At 57.4% G+C, this 20,600-nt stretch overlaps 2 protein-coding genes across 7 annotated transcripts; both read right to left on the bottom strand.

Annotated features, from left to right (window-relative positions):
• Positions 1 to 7,689: 7,689 nt before the first annotated feature.
• HAMP (hepcidin antimicrobial peptide) lies at positions 7,690 to 11,225 on the bottom strand. The gene is made up of 3 exons (XM_047792997.1): positions 8,991 to 11,225; positions 7,978 to 8,037; positions 7,690 to 7,890 (listed from the first exon to the last, which is right to left on the bottom strand). The coding sequence occupies exons 1-3, from the start codon at positions 9,075 to 9,077 to the stop codon at positions 7,789 to 7,791; spliced, it is 249 nt and encodes an 82-aa protein (XP_047648953.1). The 5' UTR covers positions 9,078 to 11,225; the 3' UTR covers positions 7,690 to 7,788.
• Positions 11,226 to 11,372: 147 nt separating this feature from the next.
• USF2 (upstream transcription factor 2, c-fos interacting) lies at positions 11,373 to 20,600 on the bottom strand. Of its 6 annotated transcripts, none has more exons than XM_047792990.1 (10): positions 20,327 to 20,599; positions 20,007 to 20,053; positions 19,778 to 19,896; positions 19,523 to 19,642; positions 18,869 to 19,019; positions 18,659 to 18,746; positions 18,333 to 18,391; positions 12,425 to 12,519; positions 12,136 to 12,271; positions 11,373 to 12,028 (listed from the first exon to the last, which is right to left on the bottom strand). In XM_047792990.1, the coding sequence occupies exons 1-10, from the start codon at positions 20,386 to 20,388 to the stop codon at positions 11,781 to 11,783; spliced, it is 1,125 nt and encodes a 374-aa protein (XP_047648946.1). In that variant the 5' UTR covers positions 20,389 to 20,599; the 3' UTR covers positions 11,373 to 11,780. The 6 variants fall into 6 exon arrangements, with proteins under 6 accessions (XP_047648946.1, XP_047648944.1, XP_047648947.1 ...); XM_047792988.1 differs by having other exon boundaries at positions 19,442 to 19,642; positions 20,327 to 20,596; XM_047792991.1 differs by having other exon boundaries at positions 12,143 to 12,271; positions 19,442 to 19,642; positions 20,327 to 20,583.

The following is a 20,600-nucleotide window of genomic DNA, read 5'->3' as shown; positions in this document are numbered from 1 at the left end:
TGCAGCCTGGCACAGGGACACCGGTCAGGGCCCCCTACACACGGACAGGCGCTGAGAGCCCCGTGCAGCAGACTCACTCGGAGTCACAGAGGCGAACCTGTGCCAACCTCCCTCCTGCCCCCCCCACACCTGGACTGGCATGGACATGGCAGTCAGGCACACGCATGCGGACCTGCCTGCGTGCCATGCGCACAAAGGCCCTCGGCCCGGCAAGAACACTGAGGGGTGACTGTGGACAGACCCACCCCGATACAGGCTGATGGACACATGGCAGATGCCACCTTTGTACCTGCGACCGGAAGGCATAGGATGTGGACACAGGTGAGGGCCACAGGGCTGGGCACACCCTTGAAGCAAGCTTGTAACCCATGCATTCTGAGTGGGGGTGAAAATTGGTTCTTGGGGTGGCGTCCAGAAAAATCTTAGCTGTTACAGTGGTTTGTGGCTCTCTAAAGGGCCACGGTGCAGAAACAGACACAGTATAACCAGAGTATTAAGATTTCACGGGGAGCATGGGTTTAGGTAAAACAGGTCTATAACGTGTTTTCAGTGGGGTGTAAAAAACGGTCGAGAAACACTGAGGTGAATTAAGACGCACTCTGGGAGGTGCACGTGTGCGCCCACAGGCCCCTGTCCTGCCCTCAGGTGCTGCAACCTGCTTATTCGCAGCCCACAGATCCCACCCCTTCCCAGAGGGCAGGATGCAGGTGTCTGATCCCTGGGGCATCCTCCCACTCTTCGCCTGGCCCTGGACCACTTCCACACTGAGGGCCACTGTTTCTGCAGAGTCTCCATCAGAGGGCTGCTGAGAGGGCACCTCTTTCTGTGTCTCTGTGATTTCTTCCCAAAGCCCCATCACTATCCCTGCCAGGGTCCCAGCCCATGCCCGAAGCACACTGCCCCATCCTAAATCAGAGGCCGCTCACAGCCACCATCCATGGCCCAGACCGCCCCGCGTTGCACACACCCTGGGCGACCGTGCCCTGAGCTCTCGGCCCGCTCCTCTGCTGTCCTCCCTGACCCTCGGCCCCTCTGGGCTGCCGTACTCACTTGCCGCTCCTGCTTCTGCACCCTCTGCTCCTCCAGGCCCGTTCGCAGTCCCCTGGCCTCCCAGGGTCTAGGCCCCCACTTGCCAGTCCCTCCCCTCCCCCCTGGGTGCCAGGGGCCGCCTGCCTCCAGGGCCCAGCTCCTCCCTGCCCCCGGGGGAGGGGGGCACAAAGGGCCCTTGTCACCACTGCTCGAACTGGGCAGCCTGATGCCTGGGTTCCACGAGCTCCTTCCTGGGAGTGGCTGCCTTACTTGTTCCCCTCTCCGTCACCGTGCACCCTGACTCCAGGGCCCGGAGAGGGGGCTCTAATACCTCTGCAAGTCTCAGCCTGAGAGGCAGAAGGTGTTGTCCTCAGCTTCAAAGGAATCTTGGGGGGCAATGTTAGGAATAACCTCGGGCCCGGGAGGCCTCAGAGGCCCAGGGTGGCCAGGCAGAGGCGACAGGACCTCCCACTCTGGGCTCCAGTCACCTCCACCCTCTCTAGAACCACTTCCCTGGGTCTGGTTTGGTGCCCACATCCCAGGTTCTTCCAGGCTCTTCTTGCCATTGGAAATGACCTTAAAGGGACAGTTTCCTCCCATGAGAACGTGACCTCCAGGAGGACAGGGCCTGGCCTGCTTACTCGCAGTCTCCCCTGCCGGTAGCGGCTCCTGGCAGAGTTAGGATTCGTAAACGCGGTGTGGGTGCATGCATGTGTTCCTGAAATGCCCTGACTGGAGGCCTTTGTGTCTGTGCCTGCCTCCTGGAAAGCTCCCCTTCCAATCCAATCCCACTGCCCCAGGTGCAGCCTGTGCATCCTTGGGTGCCCCTTCCCCTGGGAGCCTGCTGGGACCCACTCTCCAAGCCAAGACCCTCTATTTAAACACTGTCCTCAGAGTTCCCTGGTGGCTCAGCAGGTTAAGGACCTAGTGTCATCCCAGCTGCAGCTCAGGTCGCTGCCATGGCCCTGGTTCGATCCCTGGCCTGAGAACATCTGCATGCCTTGGGCACAGCCAAAAATAAAGAAATTAATAAATTAAATAAATGATGCCCTATCCTTCTGTGTCGTTTGCCGACCTGAACCCTCAGTGAGCTGCTTCCCCACTGGCCTCTGAGCTTGGGTTTCCAAGTGCCTGTCTGTCTGTCTTGTTTACTCTTGTGTCCCCTAGAACTGTGCCTGGTGCACAGAGGGTGCTCAGAGAGGGCTGTGCCGACTCTTTGAGCTGGCTGGGGACCCTCTGTGTGCAGATTCCATGGTGAGCCTCCTGCCACCCCAGCCCCTGCCCCTGGTCATGACCTTTGCATGGCAGTGGTGGTGTGATTAGGTGTAGTCGTGGTTTGACCAGGAGCTGTTCGGTCACGCTGGAGCATCTTCAGTCTGCCTTCTGCCCAGAGCAGTGGGGAGGGAGGGAGGGTCCTTTCTCCCAAGGGAGAACCCGGCCCCCTGGGTTGGGGGGGAATAGGGGGGATGTGAGGGGCGGGGAAATCCCTCAGACTGGGGAGTGAGGACTCAGAGAAGCCTGGATGGAGGGGGAGGGGGACTCCCGCCCCCACCTCAGGCTTCGTGATGTCAGACTCTGCCCGTGCCTTTCCCAAGTCAGGGACAAAGGCCCATTGAGAGTGGGGTGGGGCTTGAACGCCTGGGTCCGGGAGGAGAGAGGGGCCTGGTGCCTGGGCTTTGGGGGAGGAGACAGAGATCTCAGGGGACCCTTACGTCACAGCTTTCACTGTCAACACCAGCCCCCCAGGGGTCGGGTTCCTAAGCAGTGTGGGGGTGCGTCTGTTCTCCACCTGTGAACTAAAGGCTGCCTCTGGGGGCAGGATGCACAGGTGAGTGAGTCCAACAGAGGGCGCTATTGCTGAGATCGGAACTCCACTCTCCAGCCCACAGGGCTGGGGGACCAGTGAGCCTGTGCCAGCAGGTGAAGGGAGATGTGCCACTCAGACCCAGCTCCCAGGGCTGCCCCATCCCCTGATCCTTCCAGACCAGGCAGGTTTGCTAGGGCTTTTAGGACAAAGTGTCACAGACTGGGTGGCTTAAAAAACAAAGGTTATTGGTCTCAGTGCTGGAAGCTAGACACGTTCTCCCTGTATGTGGATCTCTATTTCCAAATTCCTGTCCTCCCCCCTATTTTTTCTTTTTATGGCCACACCTGTGGCATATGGGAGTTTCTAGGCTAGGGGTCAAATCAGAGCTTCAGCTGCTGGCCTACACCACAGCCACAACAACACCAGATCTGGGCCGAATCTGTGACCTACACCACAGCTCACAGCAACACTGGATCCTTAACCCACTGGGTGAGGCCAGGGATCCAACCTGCATCCTCATGGATACTAGCTGGATTCGTTTCGGCTGCGCCGCAGCAGGAACTCCAAAATTTCCCTTTTATAAGTGCGCCAGTCCTGTTGGACTAGGACCTCATTTTCCCATGATTACCTCTGTGAAGACCCTTTTGCCAAATAAGGTTGCACAATCTGAGGCACTGCGGGGTAAGGACTTCAACATATAAATTTAGAGGGATGTAGTTCAACCCCTAAAAGCAGGAGTTCATATTTTATCTGAAATATCTTTTTTTTTTTTTTGGTCCCTTAGGGCTGCCCTCGAGGCATATGGAGGTTCCCAGGCTAGGGGTTGAATCAGAGCTGTAGCCACCAACCTACACCACAGCCACAGCAACACCAGATCCAAGCCATATCTTCGACCTACACCACAGCTCACAGCAATGCCAGATCCTTAACCCACTGAGTGAGGCCAGGGATCGAACCGGCATCCTCATGGATACTAGTCAGATTCCTTTCCACTGAGTGACGACGGGAACTCCCTATGAGAAATATCTTGATCTTTAGGTATCAGTCCAATCTTTATCTAAAACAAGGTACAGACCAAGCAAACCTCTTCTCAGGGCAGAATGGAGCTCCCAGGCCATTTGTTCTGTGCTCTCTGGAGGGGGAGCAGCTGCTTGGTCCTACCAAGAGGCATGCTCTGCCCTCAGCCAGAGTTGTCAGCTTCACAGAGGAGTCTTCAAAGTGTGGCCCCCAGGCCAGCAGCGGGTGTATCACCTGGGACCTTGTTAGAAATGCATATTTCCTGTTGTGGCGCAGTGGGTTAAGAATCCAATTGCAGGAGTTCCCATTGTGGCACAGCAAAAATGAACCTGATATCCGTGAGACTCGGGTTCCATCCCTGGCTTTGTTCAGTGGGTTGGGGATCTGGCATTGCCCTAAGCTGTGGTGTAGGTCACAGACATGGCTCGGATCTTGCGTTGCTGTGGTTATGGCTGGCAGATATAGCTCTGATTGGACCCCAGCCTGGGAACTTCCATTTGCCGTGGATGTGGCCCTAAAAAGCAAATAAAACCAAATGACAACAACAACAACAAAGAATCCAATTGCAGTGGCTTGGGTAACTGTGGAGGTACAGGTTCCATTCCCAGCCAGGGCGAAGTGGGTTAAAAAATTTGGTGTTGTTTCAGCTGCAGCTGGAGCTGGGATTCGATTCCCTGGCCTGGGAACTTCCATATGTCGAGGGTACAGCCATTAAAAAAAGAAAGAAAGAACGAGAGCGAGAGGAGTTCCTGTGGTGGCTCAGTGGTTAACGAATCCGACTAGGAACCATGAGGTTGAGCGTTTGATCCCTGGCCTCGTCCAGTGGGTTAAGGATCCGGCGTTGCCATGAGCTGTGGTGTAGGTTGCAGACGCAGCTTGGATCCTGCATTGCTGTGGCTGTGGTGTAGGCCTGGCGGCCGATTAGACCCCTAGCCTGGGAACCTCCCTATGCCGTGGGTGAGGCCATAAAAGGACAAAAAGAAAGAAAGAAAGATATGCATATTCTAGAGCCCCTCACCAGACCCGTATTTTACCCGGCCCTTAGCATTCAGGTGCATGCAAACATTTGGGTGCCTTTGCCTCCCATCACCAGGACCACCTTCAGGACTGGCTAAGCTGAGAGAAGAGCGTGGTATCATTAAATGTAATTAGCAATTGGGGGGTTCCCACCTCCCGGGTATTTATCAGGAGGCTCTGAGAGGCCTCCACCTCCCTGTCAATATGAATCCTTTACGCCAGGGAGGGAAGCTTTCCCCACCTGCCTCTCACTCTTCCCTCGCCGAGCATCTCAGCCGCCCAGGGAGCTGAGCGCTGTCCAGACACGTCTCTCCTTTTACAGATGAGGAGGTGGGGTTTCAGAGCGGGGAGAGGGCACCGGCCAGATCCCCTCAGCTGAGAGGAGGCCAAGCTCCCCGCCTGGCCTTCCTCTCCCCATCTCCCCTCAGGAAAACCCCGAGCAGCAGCTTCCCATGGCTTCCGAGGCAGAAGCTGGTGGTGTGTGGCACTGATGCGGCTCCGGGCTGGGTTTTTAGTTTGGCTCCCAGAGTGTTGATGTTTTAAAAATCAGGTTTCCTTTAGTCAGATGCCAATATTGTAAAATTTGGGAAATTTCACATAGAAATAAAGATGGCCACCTTCTCTTGAAAAGAAGTTCTAGCCACTTCTTTTCTAGCCTGTAGCCCTCATTAGATGGGGCCCCAGGACTCCCCACTCCTATCTTTATGCCACATTGAGGCCAAATGGCTGAGGACCTTATCATCACTAAGCCAGGGCCGATGCGTTCTCTAAGAAGATGGTGAAATGCGTCTCGTATCTCTTTTGCTATCAAAAGTGAGGTCATCGGATAAATTCAGAAGGATACGGTTTTCAAGAAGACAGGGAGGGACCTCAACCCCATGGGGAAGTGGGAGTATTGTCCTATGTGTCTCATGGGCAAAGTGTGTCTTTACTGAGCGAGGACAGGTTAAGATGCTCTTATGAAACAAATCCATCACACCTCTCTCCTTTACTTCACCTGTCTGGCCTCTGAAGGCCAGGGCTTCTCAAACAGTTTGGTCTCAGGACCCTCTTGTACTCTGAAAAATTACTGAGAACTCCAAAAACCTTTTGATCTAATGAGTTATATCTAGAGTTACTTAATGTTTTTGAAATTGAAACTGGGGTGTTCCCGTTGTGGCTCAGCAGAAACGAACCTGACTAGTATCCATGAGGATGAGGGTTCAATCCCTGGCCACACACATGCCCCGGGTGTGAATGTAAAAAGCAAAAAAAGAAAAAGAAATTTAAAGTAGAAAGTTTTTTATTTTTTATTTTTTGGCTTTTTTAGGGCTGTACCCACGGCATACGGAGGTTCCCAGGCTAGGGGTCCAGTCGGAGCTGTAGCCACCGGCCTACACCACAGCCACAGCAACTCGGGACCCAAGCTGCATCTGCGACCTACACCAGAGCTCACGGCAACGCCAGATCCTTAGCCCACTGAGCGAGGCCAGGGATCGAACCCATATCCTTATGGTTCCTAGTCAGATTCATTAACTACTGAGCCATGACGGGAACTGCAGTTTTTTATTTTTTTATTTTATTTTTATTAAGGTATAGTTGATTTATAATATCGTGTTAGTTTCAGGTGTACAGCAATGTGATTAAGATAGACATTCTTTTTCAGATTATCTTCCATTATAGTTCATTACAAAATATTGAATGCAACGTCCTGTGCTATACAGTAAATCCTTGTTGTCTGCCTAGTTTATGTACAGTAGTTGGGTTTTTTTTTTTCTATTAATTCCATACTCCTAATGTATCTCTCCCCTCCTTCATTTTTCCCTTTGGTAACCACTAAGTGTTTTTTCCCCCCTGTTTGTAAGTATGTTTCCATTGTGTAATGCATTCATTTGTATTATTTTTTGGCTTCAAACTACAGGTGACAGCATGTGACATTTGTCTCTGTCCGACTTACTTCACTTAGTGTGATCATCTCTAGGTCCATCCATGGTGCTGCAGACGGCACTATTTCATTCTTTTCTTTGGCTGAGTAATATGTCATTGGAAACTGGGAAGTTTTATTATTTATTTATTATGTATTTTATTTATTTTTGCTTTTTAGGGCTGCCCTTGTGGCATGTGGAGGTTCCCAGGCTAAGGGTCGCATCAGAGCTACAGCTGCGGGGCTACACCACAGCCACAGCAATGCGGGATCCAAGCCGGGTCTGGGACCCACACCACAGCTCACAGCAACACCAGATCCTTAACCCACTGAGCGAGGCCAGGGATCGAACCTAGTGGATCCTAGTTGGGTTTTTAACTGCTGAGCCACGAAGGGAACTCCCAGAAACTGGGTGGTTTTTAAAGCACAAGATACACAAGCACAGGATTCACCAGCGATGACGTCAGTGCGATGACGTCATCACAGGCCACGGGGCCTCTGGAAAGCTCTACTGTCCACTCAGGAGAGAACGAGAGTGAGAAAGACCAGTGACATCTTGGTCGTCTCCACCGCCTGGAGCCCTGGAGCAGTTCTCACGCTTTACTGGATCAGGTTCACAGGTTTGATTTGACCCCTGTGTTAAGATTTCAGGGAGGAAAATTTAACTTTCATTCCCAGCTGTCTTCACATAAATTTGAGGTCTTTTGAAGTGGGGAAAGAAAGGGAGAAACGGAAAAACAAATTTTCCTCATCGAGCTTCCTTGCAACCCCCCCCAGCACCCCGCCCAGCATCCCCCCCCACCACCAGCACCCACCAACCACACACCCGCTCCGAGCATTGCTCTTCACCAGACAGGGGCCAGGATGAGGCTCGGGCACAGCCTCTGGCAGGGAGAAAAGACAACAGAGACTCCAGTTTGGAAAAGAAAAGCTATTTTATTCCAAGACCATTCAGGGTTGGAGGCAGCAGGAATAAATAAGGGGTGACACAGGGGCTGGGGCAGGGTGGGCAGCTCTACGTCTTGCAGCACATCCCACAGATTGCTTTGCGACAGCAGCCGCAGCAGAAGATGCAGATGGGGAAGTGGGTGTCTCTTCTTAGCCTCTGGGCCACGGGCTGTGAGAAGGGAAAGACAGGCCCGTGAGCGGGACTTGGGCCGGGGCAGGCCGGGGAGGCTCGTGAGGGAGTCCCAGGTGTGCTCACCGTCAAACCAGCGGTGGCTCCTGCTGTGTCCTGGGTCCGGAGGTCTGTGAGCTGTCTTGTCTGTGGAAGCAAAGAGAGTATTGAGGACGGCAGGGCCCCGGCCGTGCTCTCGGACTTGCTTCCAGCAGCAGCTCCTCTCTGGGGTTGCTGTTCCCCTGGCTCAGCTGGAACCCCGGACCTTTCCTCACCTTCCCACGGGCGGTTCTCCTGCCTCCAAACATCCCAGATCTGTCTCCTTCTCTCTCCGCAGCTGCTAATCTTCCGTAGCCCTCTCCGGGGCCTGGATGCCAGGCCCCCCTCCGCATCTCGCCCCTGCCCATCCATTCCCCCACGTGTTAGCTGTCAGATCTTGGCTTTCTCTGTTTCAAAAGCCAACAGGGCTTCCCCTGCCCTTGGAGGAAAATCAGCGTTTGCACGGTGGCCAGCAAGACGTGGCATGGCCACCCTTGGATCTCATCTCCAGGTACTAAGTACCAAGTACCAAGTACGTCCCTCACCAAGCCCTCTGATCCTCGGGGATGGAGCAGGGCCATGCTCGCCCCCGCCCTGGTCTTGAGTTGCTCATCTTCCCTTTTCTCACCCTCCCAGTCATAGGTCAAGAAACATTTTTAAACAAAACAGCCAGCTCTTTATCCCATCGGAGGAGGGCTCCCCCGACCCATCACGCTCCCCCCCCCCCCCGCCATCTTTTACGTTATCCTGGAGCAGCATTTCCTACACACGAGTTTACTTCTTTGAAGCTCACTCGTTCCTGGCCCCGCAAATATCTCCTCTCGCCTACTTTGCTCCCTGTTTGATCTCGAATGGGCGTAAGAGTAGGCACTCGATAAACACCTGTGGGATTCGGTTGGGGCCCCCCGTCTCTGCACGCAGTACCCCATCCCCTTCCCTGGCCTGGGCTCTGCCCTATGCTGGGGTCTCTCACTGGCTGCCCGCAGCAGTCCCCTCCCCAGGGCTTGGTGCTCCCATGTGATTCTGGCCGTCTGCTGGGCCCAGGCCCCTCGGGCTCTCACCTGGGGTGGGAGAACGGAGCCTGCGGTCAGGCTGATGAGGAGGAGGAGCAGGAGGCAGGCGGCCCGGATCTGCACGCTCAGCGCCATGGTGCTGTCTGTCCGTCCAGCTGTCCTGCTTGTTAGCTCTAGGACTTGCTCTGGTGTCCGGGAGTCCAGTTACAGTTGCTTTTATGGAGCCTCCTGGGGGAGGCGGGGATGCTAAGCCCCCTCCCCTTTGGCCCAACTCATTTCCAAGAAGGTGGTGGCGCCAAAAAGGCGGGAGAGATAAGCGGGAACAGAGTGACAGGGAACAGGGTTATGTCACCCTTGGCCAGCAGAGGTGTGTCCAGGAGGTGGGGCCGATGCGGCCACAGACACCCGCCTGGAGTCAGCCACCTGGGAGACACTGTCCCCGACGGGACATCACCCTGTTGATTTAAAAAACAAAAACAAAAACCAAAACCCTTTCGCCCAGGAGGTTGAACACGTGGATGAGCAGGAGCAAGGTGCCCTCCTCCCCGCCCTTCCCGGACCTGCTCATTCACAAGGAGTCTGGCTGTCCCTTGGCGGAACCCTCAGGGGTTCGCTTCTGGGAGGGGACATGGGCAGCCGCAGCAGTTTGTGTCTGCAGGAGCCACCGGTGCGCGTGTGGGCTTTTCCAAAAGCGTCAGAACTTTAAGATGCGGCCCTGGTATCTGGGAAATGTCCCTGTGAATTTTCGGCCCCCAAAGACAGTGGTGACAGTCACAGCCAACTCACATCTGAGGACCGCACCACACAAGCCAGCAGAGATAGGGACTCACATTTGTGTTAACTCAACCCTGGCGACCTGGCCTCGGAGCGGCTCCCGCCTGCCCCATCCTGGGCTCTGCTCCCTGTTCTGGGCCCTTGCTGCTGTCCCAGCCACTGACCCCAGGGGCCTGGCCTCCCAGACGCTGCTCCCGAGAGAGGAACCCATCATGCTCACCTGAGCCTCATTTTCCTCACTTTACAGGGAGGAACTAAAGGCCCAGCTGGAGGCAGAGCCGGGATTCCGGCCCAGGCAGCCTGACTGGGGCTGTGGCCTTCTCCCCAGGCTTTCCTGCCTCCCTGGAGACCCAGGAAAGCACGGGATTGGGGCTGGGGGCTGCTGGGCCTGGGGCATAATGGCTTGGCAAGCAGATCGTGCATGGCTCATCCCAACTCCGCAGTCAGGGCCGGGCACCGGCACCTGGAAACCAGCAGTGGTGGGGCGCTTGGGCCACAGACGACAGCACACCCCCAAGCTGGGCTTTTCTTCCAGGAGCCTGCTGCCCGAGCATGGCCAGAAGGGGAGCAGAGCCCAGGCCGCCTGGCCATGGCCACCTCATGCCTGTCCGCCACTGGAACCATCTCAGGATGCCCATGGCCCAGGGGAATGGCAAACAGTGACTTCAGAGACGGGCCCTTGGGCATTTCCTCCTCCAACTCACTCTGGGCCACCCAGCATCAGCCTGTCACGGTGGCCAAGGATGAATACCTTCTGGCCCTCAAATGCTGTCAAGGCCCCCTGGAAAAAAAGATTCACAAAAACAGGAGGCCCCTGGAATGTAGCACCGTTCCCCACCTCCGCCTCCCCAAGCACTCTAGGCTCGGCTCCTCCTGCTGCACGACCCTCCCTCCCGAAGACGGCCTCAGAGAGAGCAATGGCCAGGAAAAGCAGACAGGGTTCGCACAGGGAGGAGACCAGCTGGGGGCACTTGGGGTGGGCGCAGGGTGGCGAGCTCAGCAAGGTGACCAGACCAGCAGGCCTAGATTCTAGGAGTGGCTGGAGCTGCGCAGAGGCTGCTGGTTGAGGCAGGGTCTGGGGGAGGGCCGCCCTCGCATCCACAGGGAGACACGGCAGCATCCCCCAGCCCTGCCGGGCATCACTGCATCTCAGCTCAGGCCAGGTTTCATCATCAGCCAGGGGCAGGGGTCACACAGCACAGGCGCCAGAGTCGCGGTGCAAGGCGACAGGCTGACGGGCCAAGCTTGGCTTTTTGGCCATCTGCCCTCCCTGGGGGTGGGGGGCTCAAGGCCAGGCCCCACCATTGGCTGCTCCAGAGGGGAGGGCGTCAGCCCAGAAGGGCAGGGCCAGGAGCGAGTCCTGTTTTTAGGAACTGGTAACACAGGAGACCCCAGCCTCTTCTCCAAACACATGGGACATGTCCTTGACCCTGGCTCCTCCTGCCCCCACACCACATATACACACCTGGGGCCTCAAAGAAGCTATTCCTTCCTGAATTCCTCCATCCCTATGACCAACAGACTGGGTACCAGGCGGTACAGGACGCCAAGGACTGGCACACGGCCACACACACGACAGCTGAGGCCCTGGCCTCAGGAGCTCTGCACAGACCCCAGGCCCCCTCCCGACACCTGAGATGGACAGATACACAAACAGACAAGGCGGGGCCACATGGGGCCAGTTTATTGCAGTTAAATACCTCTCTCTCTCTCTCTTTTTTTTGTCCATTTTTCCATAAAGAAAATTAAAACACACTCACACACCCAAAGGGGAGCAGGGTTCCAGAAACAAGAGGTGGGGTGGGACATGGCCTCCCTGCTTAGGCCCAGGCCCCGGGGCTGGCCCCCAAAGGCTCCCCCCCTTCCCGTAAGCACCCTGTGTCAGTACCTCTAGAGACCAAGGAGGCAGTGGGATATGGCAGGGCCTCTGTCCTCCTCCGGCCTGCCTCTGGGCGAGGCCGCTAGAAGTGCTGGGCTTAGTGGGGCTGGGAGAAGGGCGGCGGGGGCGGGAGGATAGCGCTTTCAAGTTGAGGAGAGTGGTGGGGGCTTATCCACAGAAATGCATTATTTCTCCCCGTTTTTGTTTTTTGTTTTTGTTAAAAATCTACTATAAAAAAACGCAGCTGGGGGAGGGGCGTCTGTCCCTCTCTGTGCTAAGGGCTGGGGAAGGGGACAGCAGAGGCCCGGAGGAGGCCCCCGCCGCTCGCTGGGGTGGGCGGGCGTCACTGCCGGGCGCTCTCGCCCACCATCTCCAGGTTGTGCTGCTGCAGCTGCGCACGGAGCACGGCGTTCTCGTTCTTCAGCTCCTCGATCTGCCAGACACGCCAGGGGACAAGCAGCCAGGGCTGGCTCCCTGTACCCTGGGGCTCCAGCCGCACCCGCCCCCCGCCCGCCCCCAGGCCTTGGCTCCCGGCCCCACCTCTCACCTGTTGCCTCAGGAGCTCATTGTCCATCTGCAGCCGCTCGGCCTCCTTGAAGGTCTCCTGCATGCGCTGGTTGGTCTGGCGCAGCTCCCGGATGTAGTCACAGGCCTTCGACAGGATCCCGCCTTTGCTCTGGGGGGTGGGCACGGGCGTCAGCCAGCACTGCCCACTGGGCCCTGCCCCGGCCGACTGCCGCGCCCTGCGTCAGGCCCACTCTCCCTCTGCAAAGGGACTGGGGGACCGGCCGCCGCCACACCGAGGCCCAGAGGGGCCGGGGGCACTCACCGCTCCCGTCTTGCTATTATCTGCATTACAATCTGGAATGATTTTTGAAAGCTGGACGATCCAGTTGTTGATCTTGTCCCTCCGCCTCCGCTCCACTGCAGCCAGAACAGCAAGAACAAGGCTGTGTTCACGGTGCTTCCTCCCCAGGCAGAAGCCTAGGGACCTGAAGCCGAGGGGGCACAGCGGGAGCAGCCCGCCTCACCCTGCTCCTCGAGGGGAACCAAGAAACTCTCAGCCCAAGGGCCACATACACCGTGCGGCCCGTTCAGCCGCATGTGTTCCAACATTGGAACCAACGTCCAAAAATGAGGAGATGTCACATAACAACCAGCCTCTTAAAAAATAGAGCTGTGACTACAGTGGGCAGGTCCGCTTGGGAGACAAGATGGGCCAGAGCCCCTCTACCCAGGCCCGGAGGGCCCCTCGCCTGTGCCCGCTGTGTCTGACTTTCCACAGTGCTCGGGGCTCCCCAGATCCTGCTTTTCTCTTCCTCTTTCAAATCCCAGTCTGACCATGTCTCACCTCTGCTTAAAATCCTTATCCCCCTTATCTGGGGTCCCGGCGGACATCTCAGCTTCCCCGGCTGGCAGCGTGGCTCTCAGGGCCTGGCCCGTAGGGCACCCACCGGGTCCCCCAGGAACAATACAAACCCCATCTCGAAGGCCACGTTTGGCAAACTACTGGCAGAGTCTCCTTGAAACGTCCAGATTTGTGATTTTATGTCATAAAACGCCACAATCGGATTCTACCTGCTGAGTTGATTGGCAGCTGCCCCCTTCAGAGGGCACGTGTGTCCTCACTTGGCTCCTCATCTGGCCTGTTGCAACCTATGACAGCTGCCTGGGGCCTGCCTGCACTGCAGCCTGAGACCCCTGATGTGGGGCTTGCTGAGCAAAACTATCCGAGCCCTCCCTGACCTACTGAGCACGGTGCCAGGCACTGCTGGGGACATGGAGAAAAGCTCATTTGCCCCCCCGCCTCCCAACTCTCACCCACACTCTCATCCCCCTGCCAAGAGAGCCGTGGACAGACGTGGGTGGCGTGGTGGAGGAGGGTACTGTGGGGGAGATTTGCAAAGGAGGGCAAGGCGGCACTGCCTCTGGGATGGGGGCAGTGACAGGAGACCGGGGGAGGGGTCTGGGGGAGAGTGAGAACGGCAGGGTGGGCCAGAAGTGTGCCCCTCACTCCTCAGCTCCTCTGAGGCTGGCACTGCCCCTCCGCTGGGCCAACCCCTCGGAGAGTGCGCCTGGTCCCTTACGAGCAAATCCAACTGTCTTCTCCTGGCACTCGCTGCCGTCCGCTTGCTGCCCGGTCCTCCCCAGTGGCCCAACTTCGGCCTAGGTGACAACACCCTCCCACACGGACCCTTGCTTCCTCCCTCGCTCTCCTCTCTCTGCCGAACCCTCCCTGATGCCATGCTAAGAACGGTGCCGGTATCGGGCTTCACCTGACCCTGGCCCACGGTCAGGGAGTGCATAAGACCTGGGCCCCGTCACCATCGCAGAGTGAGCCTTCCCTGGGGGGACAGCCATGTCTCACAGTCTTTGGGGACTCAGTGGCCCAAAGCCACAGCAGAGCTAAGAGTCCAGCCCAGGCAGGGCAGCGCTGGCCGCCACGTCCCCTGGCAGTGTGCTCCAGTGTTCCAGCTGGGGAACAGGCAATGGCAGCTCAGTTTCCTTCTCGACCCTCCTGCAGCCAGGCATTCCTGAGCCCGGGCACCGGGCTGCACCTGCATGCCCGACCCCCCTCATTTCAGGCCAGCAGGGGACAGGGGTGGGGCGGGGCACATCTGCAGTTCGCATTTACTTCTTTAAAATGCACCGCCTGCCCTCCTGTGTGCAGGGCGCTCCGTGAGGCCGGAGTCCACGAAAGACTCAACCTCGGCCCTGCTGGCACTTGCGGGACCTCCATGAAATGCACGTGAACAGGAGATACTGATGCCACGGGATTGTGTATTATACTGAAGACTGGACCGAGTGCCCAGGGAATGCCAGGGAGGAGCAGTGCTTTCTGCACAGAGTGGAGTGGGCTATATCTCTGGGGAAAGACTTAACAGGTGTCAAGAAATCCAGACATGGTAACAAGGCAATACCTTGGGGCAGGGGTGGGTGGGGCGGGGCAGCAGGAAAAGCTTGTAGAAACAGGCAGTGAAGGCCTCAAATGTCTGGCCAGCAGGTCTGGACCTCACTTTCTCTTCCCCTAAGGACCTAGTCTAGGGCTCCGCCTTTAGCAGGAGGTGATGCGGTCAGGCCCATGGCTCGGGAAGACCACGCTGGCATGACTGAAATGGAGGTAGGCCTGTTAAAACCAAGGCCTCGTCCTTTCCTCAGAAGACTTAAGTCACACCCAGACAACATTGAAACCAATTTAGAAGCAAGATCTGCCAGGACGGATGAGAGAAATGGGCAAATCCACAAGCACAGCCCAGCGTTCCTTCTCAGTAACTGACAGGACGAGCAGACCAAAAAACGGGGATAGAAAACCCGAACACTCTCGACCATCCCGACCTCGCTACCACCGGGGGACGCTGCACACGCAGCAGCACATGCACGTCCTTTTCAGGTGGACACAAAAAACTTCCACCAAAAGAGACCATGCTGAGGCCTATAAAAGAAGCCTCAATAAATTCCAAAGATCTGCCACTCTATACATAGAATCTGCCCTCTGATCACAAAAGAACTCACTTAAAAATCAGAGTAACAGAAAGACATTCAGAAAGCCCCTAAGGATTTATACAGTCAACAAGACATGTTCTAAAGAACCCACAGGTCAAAGAAGAAATCATAAGGGGCACTAGAAAATATTTTGAGTTGAATGACAATGAAACACAACAACATATCCAGATGGGACGCAGCTAAAGGAGTGTTAAACTGAAATGTGCAACCAGAGGCTTCCTGAGAAAAAAAGGCAGGCTCAAAACCACCTTAAAAAGCTAGGGGAAAGCCCTCGGCAAAGGAAACCCAAATTATGCACAAAGAGTAAGTTTGTAACAGTAAGAGCAGACACCCATGAGACAGAAAAAGCAATTCAAAAATCGGATTTCACATAAAGGTCTGGATTTCTAGCTTCTCAGAGATTCTGGCAGCAGTGGGTGAAAATTCTGACACAGTGGCAATGGCTGGCAGTGTGAGCCCCCGTTCACGGCAGAGCCCACGGCGCCTGTCTGCCACGCCAAACCTAGTTATTCCCTCAGGCCCCTGCAGGCATTTGCAGCCCAGAGATGGGCTCCTGTGGTACCGAGAAACGTGGGAAAAGGGAAAAGAAGAGCAGATTTGAGGTCACTTCAGCCAGCATGTCAGGGCTTGCGGATGTGAGGGGAGAGGAGGGCAGAGCTGAAGGTGGCCCCGTTTGGGAATCTGGCTGGAGTCATGTTTGCTGCTTTGGAAAAAGCAATGTTGCATGGAAGCCTCTGGGAAGGAAAGACAGCAGATTCCGTCTTGGACAAGTCAAGGTGTTTCAAGGACATCCAGAGATGGAGATTTTGAAATGAGCGGGCACTTCGAAACCCGGGTCCGGAGTGCCAGAGTGGGGTAGGAGCTTCGCGCAGGGCCAGCAGGCGGGGTGGGGGGCGCCCTGGGAGGACATCGGGGAGCAGGTCTCACCTGTTTGGAGTCATATACTTTTTTGGAGAAAGCTCGGTAGGCCCTTCCCTTGGGAGGAACGACGAACACTGAGAACTGGGGACAGGGTCTTGGGGAAAATGACCGTCCCTGGGCCTGAAGTTTCACTCTCTCAAGGCTGCTAGAGGGGCTGGACCTTAAGAAACATCAACAGCCACAGTAGGTCCCCAACCTTGCCTATCGCGAAGAGGCACCTGGGGAACTTGTTGAAAGAAGCTCCCAGGCCTTGTCCTGCCGACCCACCCAGCACCAGTGAGGACTGTGCGGAGGTCATGATTGTCAACAAGCTTCCCACGGGGACTGTGTTCTCGTGTTCTCAGGAGCAGGCTGGGAAGGGGAATCGGAGCAGGTGGAACAGAAAGGAATACTCTCGAAAGGAGGAGAACAGGCAGGGTCAGATGCTTGGAGCGCAGACAGGAAAGGAAGCCAGTGGATTTGGCAATGCGGTCATCACGGGTGACCTTAAACAGAGCTGTTCTGGGAGAGAAATGAGCAAGACTGCCAATGCCAAGGGGACAGGGAGGGTGGGTCAAACCCCCTGCGGGTGGGAGAGAGGGGCCAGGCTGCAGCTGGAGGGTAATGCGCAAGACTGATTTCTGCAGGGGGAGGAAGATTCAAGACTGTTTGAAACTGGATAAATCCAACGAGAGGCACAGAGTGACAGCAGGCTGGAGGGTGGCTGCATGGCATCCTGAGAGCCGCCTGCTCGAGTCTTAGCAGGTGGCACACAGCCCTGAGGGGGGCTCAGGGCTCAACAGCCTCACTCTGAGCCTCTGGGACGGTCACGTTAAGACATCCTTACAGAAGGTGCAGAAACTGAGCCAGCCTGGGGCCACATGACCAGCGGGCAGTAGAGCCATGACGGCCTGGGCAGCCAACCGGAGACCCCGCTAGACCCATCACACCCCAAACCAAGCTCAGGCGCACTGCTTCCCTTTAAACAAACCTGGCCCCATCACGAAATCCTGATTCTTCAGCCTTAGACTCTCCCCCGAACCCAGCCCCCTCCTGCCCCTTTCAAGCCCTGTCCTGTCTGAGGCCCACATCTGCAGTCACCCCCTATTTTCCTCGCCCCTGGCCCCTCATCACCCTTACCATCCAGCCTCCAAACACAAACCCCCCTGCTGGCTCCCTCTCAAACTAGAATACAAATCCGGGGCTGCAGACACAGTGTGGGCCCTCGCAAGGCCCTGTGTGAGCTGGCCCTGGCCAGTCTGCCCACACCCCCGCCAGCTTCCTCTTTCCTTTCCTGAATTCTGCTCTTCCTCTAACGCACCAAGTCCGCTCCGGCTCAGGCCCAACGCTTGCACTTGCTGGTCCCTCTCTGCCGGGGACGCCTCCTTAGGGCCACAGCCCCTGCTCAAGGGTCCCTTCTAGAGAGGCCGACAGAGCGCGCGGCCGTAACCGGGTATCTCCTCACTCAAACTCATCCTCCTTCACATGACTTAGAGCTCATGCTCCCTAAGGTCACATTGTTGCTTTATGTAGTTTCTTTCTTTCTTTTTTTCTTTTTTAACAGCCACACCCTCGCCACATGGAAAGGTCCCAGGTTAGGGGTTGAATCGGAGCTGCAGCTGCCAGCCTACACCACAGCCACAGCAACGTGGGATCCAAGCCACATCTGCAGCCTACACCACAGCTTGCGGCAATGCTGGATTCTTAACCCACCAAGCGGAGCCAGGGATTGAACCCGCTTCCTCATGGGTACTAGTCAGATTCTTAACCGCTGGGCCAACGCCACAGCTCTGTGTAGTTTCTGTCTCTCCCACCTGAATGAACCCCCTGTGAGAGGCGAGTTGTCTAAGGCACAGCACAGGGCCCAAAACCACCTGAGGGTGGGATTTCAGTCTCATGGGAAGGAGACAGTGCCCCGGCCGCAGGCGAGGGCATGGCTTCCTACGGTTTCATCTTCAGATATGCTCCATCTCAGACCAGAGCTACTTTCGGGAGCCAGGCTGACAGGGGAGTGAGGGACTTGAGCAAAACAGCTGCCCTGTGGGAAGCCAGCTCGACCCACCTTTCAAGAGGAACAGGAAATCCATACGTGAATATAAAACTTGCCATTAAAACGCCGGTCATTACCTCAAGGTCACCAGCCGGCATGAGCAACACATTGCAACTCACACCTGCTGCCTATCTGCGCCTGACAACGAACTTCCTCTCCCACTTCTACCTTTCCGGCACTCGACAAACACCTCTCATGTACTTGTCGCATGCCTGCTGATCTGTGACTCCAAGCCCTGGGCCAGACTGTGCCCATGAGACCTGGGAGCGCCACCCTGACTTACCTTCATTGTGCTGGGCTCTCCTTCTCTCATCCCGAGGTGTTCTGGTTCCGTCGATTTTCCTAGAAAAGGATGGGAAATATGGGCACGTGTTACCTCTGGCTCGTTTGTCTAAGCATTTGTTAAGGATTCAGACTTGCAATTTACCTCTGCAAGATAAACAAGCAGAGAAAGGAAAAGGGAAGCAGAATTTGATCCAAAAATACACCAACTGCCTGCTGTGTGCTCAGCTGCCTGACTCCCATTCCAGAAAACCTTTTCTTCCTTGGACCCCCATAAGAGGCCCTCCCAGTGTCCCCTGCTCCTGGGACCAGGTCTCCAGCACATACGGGGAGTAGGGGTGTGTCCGGGGTGCAATTGTCCTCTGCGTTCCTGTCTGAAGCACGTCCTGGGGCGTCATCATGACATAGAACTGGCCTGCAGGGAAAGCGGGGTTAGTGCTAAAACTGGGGATAGAGTCAGAACTGGCGGGGGGGCTTCCCTCCCTGCTAGGCCTACTGCCTCCCCTGCCTTCCGCCCTGGCCCCTTTCCTCCTTTACCTCCGGCCTGCAAGCTCTGGTCTGTGGTCTGTACGGACACAGCCGTGGTATCTCCCACACTGGATGCTGGGAAATAGGCAAATCGTGCCTCCCCACTGACAGCCTCAGCTGCCGGGCTGCCACCATTGCTGAAGGGATTTTGGATTACAGCCTAGGGAGCAGGAGGACACAGAGGCCACCCTTAGCCATCTTTGTTCCCCAAGCCATCCCCTGGTTGCCATGTTTGATGTTTACTGCATTCCCTACGGAGAGTGGGGAAGCCCTCTGTGTGTGCCGCTCTGCCCTGCCTCTCACAGCCCTGGAACTTGGCAGGTACTCAAGCAATCACTGGGAGAACTGACCCACTTTTAACTCTCAGAGACTTCCTGTTGCCATGGTCCCCAGTTTACAAAAAAAAAAGGAAAGATGCTCCAAAGGTCTTCCCCAAGGTTTCATGGGCACATCAGGGATTTGACCTGAGGCCCTCAAGGCAGCATCCTGGTCCCACTTGCCCCTCCCGTGGGACTCCCCAAGAACAGACTGCACGTTCCTTCTCCATCCTCACCCCCCCCCCAGAGGTTGCTGGGCACCTACCAGTGGGAAGGGCGCTGCGGGACCTGGGGGCACAGAGGCAGCAGCGGGGCCGGGGCGCTGGGTGGCCCCCTCCACACCCACCTGGGTCACAGCCTGCTGCCCCCCCGCGAAGGCAGCCGTAGACACGACGCTGACGGCGCCTGCTGTGTCGCCCTGGCCGTCCAGCTGACCATCAGTCACCTGGACTACGCGGTATGTCACCTGCAGGGGGCGGCAGAGCAGCGAGACCCGCGCTGGGGCCCGGGCAGGGGCCAGGTTCGAGCCCCTCCCAGCCCGCCCGCTCGACCCCGGGCTGAGCCCCCCTTTTGCCGCCGGGCTCCGGGCCCGCAGCCTCACCTGTCCTCCATTATTCTCTGTGCGGAACTGGTACTGGATGTTGTGGTCGCCGAACGCCGCCTGCTGGACGCTAGCGATGGCCACCGCCGTCTGCTCCTCCGCCCCAGGGCCGTCCCCGCCTGCGGTCGGAGGAGGGTAGGGGGGATGGTCAGCGGTGGCGCGGGCCTGAGCGCCCCCAGTGCCCTCCCGGGCGCAGGCCGAGACCCCGGTGGGCCCCGCGAGCACTCACCTTCCTGCAGCTCGACGCCCTCCTCTGCCTCGGGTCCCTTGTCGTGACTGCGGGGAGGACGGGAAGAGGGGGTCAGGGCCGCCCGCGCCCGCGCCCCCGCCCCTCTGCCCAGGTGCAGGGCCCCCATGCCGCCTGACACAGTCTGGGGCAGGGGCACCGCCAGGACCGGGGGCCAGGGGTGTTCGCGCAAGTCCCCCCTCCCTCGCGGCCTCCATTTTGAGCTGGGCTCGGCGGCCGCTCGGGATCATGGCGGCCCGGCCGCCAGGCCGAAGGGCCGGGGCCAGGGCGCGCGGGGGCACGGACCGGCCGGGCGCCCTTACCTGGCGGCTGCAGCAGCGGTGGCCGAGGCAGCGGGATCCAGACCCGGGTCCAGCATGTCCATGGGGGGGTGGGGGCGGGGGGGGCGCCGGGCCCGGGGGGGAGGGGAGGGGAGGGGAGGGGAGGGAGGGAGGGGAGGGGGCGGGCGGCCGGGGGGGCCCCGAGCCCGGCGCTCACGCCGCGCGGCAGGAGGGGACGGAGGAGACACGGGAGCCGCTCGCGCTGATCACGGGGACAAACAGTGGGGTCATGTGAGGAGGAGATGCCGCCGCCGCC

Source organism: Phacochoerus africanus, chromosome 8 (genome assembly GCF_016906955.1).
Source record: "Phacochoerus africanus isolate WHEZ1 chromosome 8, ROS_Pafr_v1, whole genome shotgun sequence".
NCBI classification, from domain to species: Eukaryota; Metazoa; Chordata; class Mammalia; order Artiodactyla; family Suidae; genus Phacochoerus; species Phacochoerus africanus.
The sequence above is the reverse complement of the archived record's forward strand: the minus strand, read 5'-3'. Positions and strand labels throughout refer to the sequence as shown.